Source organism: Coregonus lavaretus (assembly GCF_964263955.1).
Source record: "Coregonus lavaretus genome assembly, chromosome: 35".
NCBI lineage: Eukaryota > Metazoa > Chordata > Actinopteri > Salmoniformes > Salmonidae > Coregonus > Coregonus lavaretus.
In genome coordinates this window covers 2,538,522-2,540,701 of record NC_140022.1, presented here as the reverse complement: position 1 = coordinate 2,540,701, position 2,180 = coordinate 2,538,522, and the positions used below count along the sequence as shown (strand labels likewise).

At 40.5% G+C, this 2,180-nt stretch overlaps 1 protein-coding gene across 1 annotated transcript in view; it reads right to left on the bottom strand.

Annotated features, from left to right (window-relative positions):
- The window catches only part of LOC311109514 (OX-2 membrane glycoprotein-like), a gene marked incomplete at both ends in the record, with an annotated part of 3,882 nt that extends 3,656 nt beyond the window's left edge, over nt 1-226 (bottom strand). Inside the window, 2 exons of the mRNA XM_084152433.1 lie at nt 1-48; nt 197-226. The exon at nt 1-48 is cut by the window's left edge and continues 277 nt beyond it. Of these exons, the coding sequence (XP_084008559.1) occupies nt 1-48; nt 197-226 (78 nt within the window). The remainder of the gene's footprint in view (nt 49-196) is intronic.
- Nucleotides 227-2,180: the final 1,954 nt, after the last annotated feature.

The window sequence follows — 2,180 nt, the reverse complement described above, 5'->3', positions numbered from 1 at the left end:
TGCATCTTCTCCCAGGGTTCCTGTGACAACCTGCTGTGTTCTCACCAACTAAGAGAGCCCTGCATGAAGACAGTTACACATTACTTAGTACTTACTATATTACAAACTCACACACACACACTCAGTTGGTAGAGCATGGTGCATTGTGGGTTTGATTCTCGCTGGGACCATATTATAAAAAAAATTATGCACTCACTGTATTGTAAGTTGCTATGGAGAAAAGCATCAGCTAAAAGTCATTTCTTTAAAATATATGTTGTACCATTTTGTAGCACAGGGCTTTGACTTTTTCTTTTTTTGATGATTTATGTTAATACAACATGCAGGAGGGCCAAAATGTCAATTGTATGATTTAGAGGCAATTTGTGTTACGTTGTGTTATGTTACTTTACGTTGTGTTATGTTATGTTGCGTTATGTAATCTTGTGTTGTGTTGTGTTTTTCTTATGTTATGTTATGTTGCGTTATGTTGTGTTGTGAAATGTTATGCAACTGTTTGAATAAAGAAGAGTGAGACAGAAAAACACATGTGTGATGTGCAGAAAGTTTCACTTTACTGAAAGCAGACAATTACCACTCTATTATTAGGCATTTCATCACTTTACCTAATGCAATGAAAGATCAATCAAAAATGACTTTATAGGGCAGCCACACTCAACTGGCAGGTCACGGTCCAGATCTGGACCTAGAACGGGGTCAATATAGACCATGGTCCAGATCCACACCTAGAACGGGGTCAATATAGACCGTGGTCCAGATCCACACCTAGAACGGGGTCAATATAGACCGTGGTCCAGATCCACACCTAGAATGGGGTCAATATAGACCGTGGTCCAGATCCACACCTACAGTGGGGGAAAAAAGTATTTAGTCAGCCACCAATTGTGCAAGTTCTCCCACTTAAAAAGATGAGAGAGGCCTGTAATTTTCATCATAGGTACACGTCAACTATGACAGACAAATTGAGAATTTTTTTTCCAGAAAATCACATTGTAGGATTTTTAATGAATTTATTTGCAAATTATGGTGGAAAAGACTGACTCTAATGCTGTTTAAATCCAGATCTTGAGGAGAAACGACCACACAGGATTTTTGTACATCTTGCAAGCCAAGGATGACAAGGCTTGGGTGACTGCAGGTCAAGTTGTCCCTGTGTCCCTTTGTGGACAACAGGGGGAGGAGGTACCATAGAGCCTGTGCTGGCAGATTAAAGGAGAGTAACACAAAGCATGAGTTTATGAAAACAACTTTGAATTAAGTTTTTGTATGTTTATTCTGTTAGTAGGTGATTGATATTAACATGTAATATTTTAAATAAAACATTTTCCTCTAGTGTTATTATGAAAGTGCAAATATGTATATAGTTGTTGAGTTATGCAGCACTCTAATTCACAAGGAAAATAGAGAATTTCAAATAAAAAATTGTAAATACATTTTTTTAGCACATTTGTGCATTTATGGTTGGTTAAGAAGGCAATAACTATTCAAGATACTGGTGATTTCTTGGTTCTTTTAAATTCCTCATCAATCTCCACACAATACCCCATAATGACAAAGAAAAAGCAGGTTTTAGAAACGTTTGAAAATGTATTTTCTTTTAAACTGAAATATCACATTTACATAAGTATTCAGACCCTTTACTCAGTACTATGTTGAAGCACCTTTGGCAGCGATTACAGCCTTGAGTCTTCTTGGGCATGATGCTACAAGAAGAGTGGCGCAGTGGTCTAAGGCACTGCATCGCAGTGCTAACTGTGCCACTAGAGAACCTGGTTCGAATCCAGGCTCTGTCGCAGCCGGCCGCGACCGGGAGACTCATGGGCGGCGCACAATTGGCCCAGCGTCGTCCAGGGTAGGGGAGGGAATGGCAGGCAGGGATGTAGCTCAGTTGATAGAGCATGGCGTTTGCAATGCCAGGGTTGTGGGTTCGATTCCCACGGGGGGCCAGTATAAAAAAATATGTATTCACTAACTGTAAGTCGCTCTGGATAAGAGCGTCTGCTAAATGACTAAAATGTAAATGTAAATGTATTTGGGGAGTTTATTTGCAGATCCTCTCAAGCTCTGTTGGTTGGATGGGGAGCGTCACTGCACAGCTATATTGAGGTCTCTCCAGAGATCAGGTTCAAGTCCGGGCTCTGGCTGGGCCACTCAAGGACATTCAGAGACTTGTCCCGAAG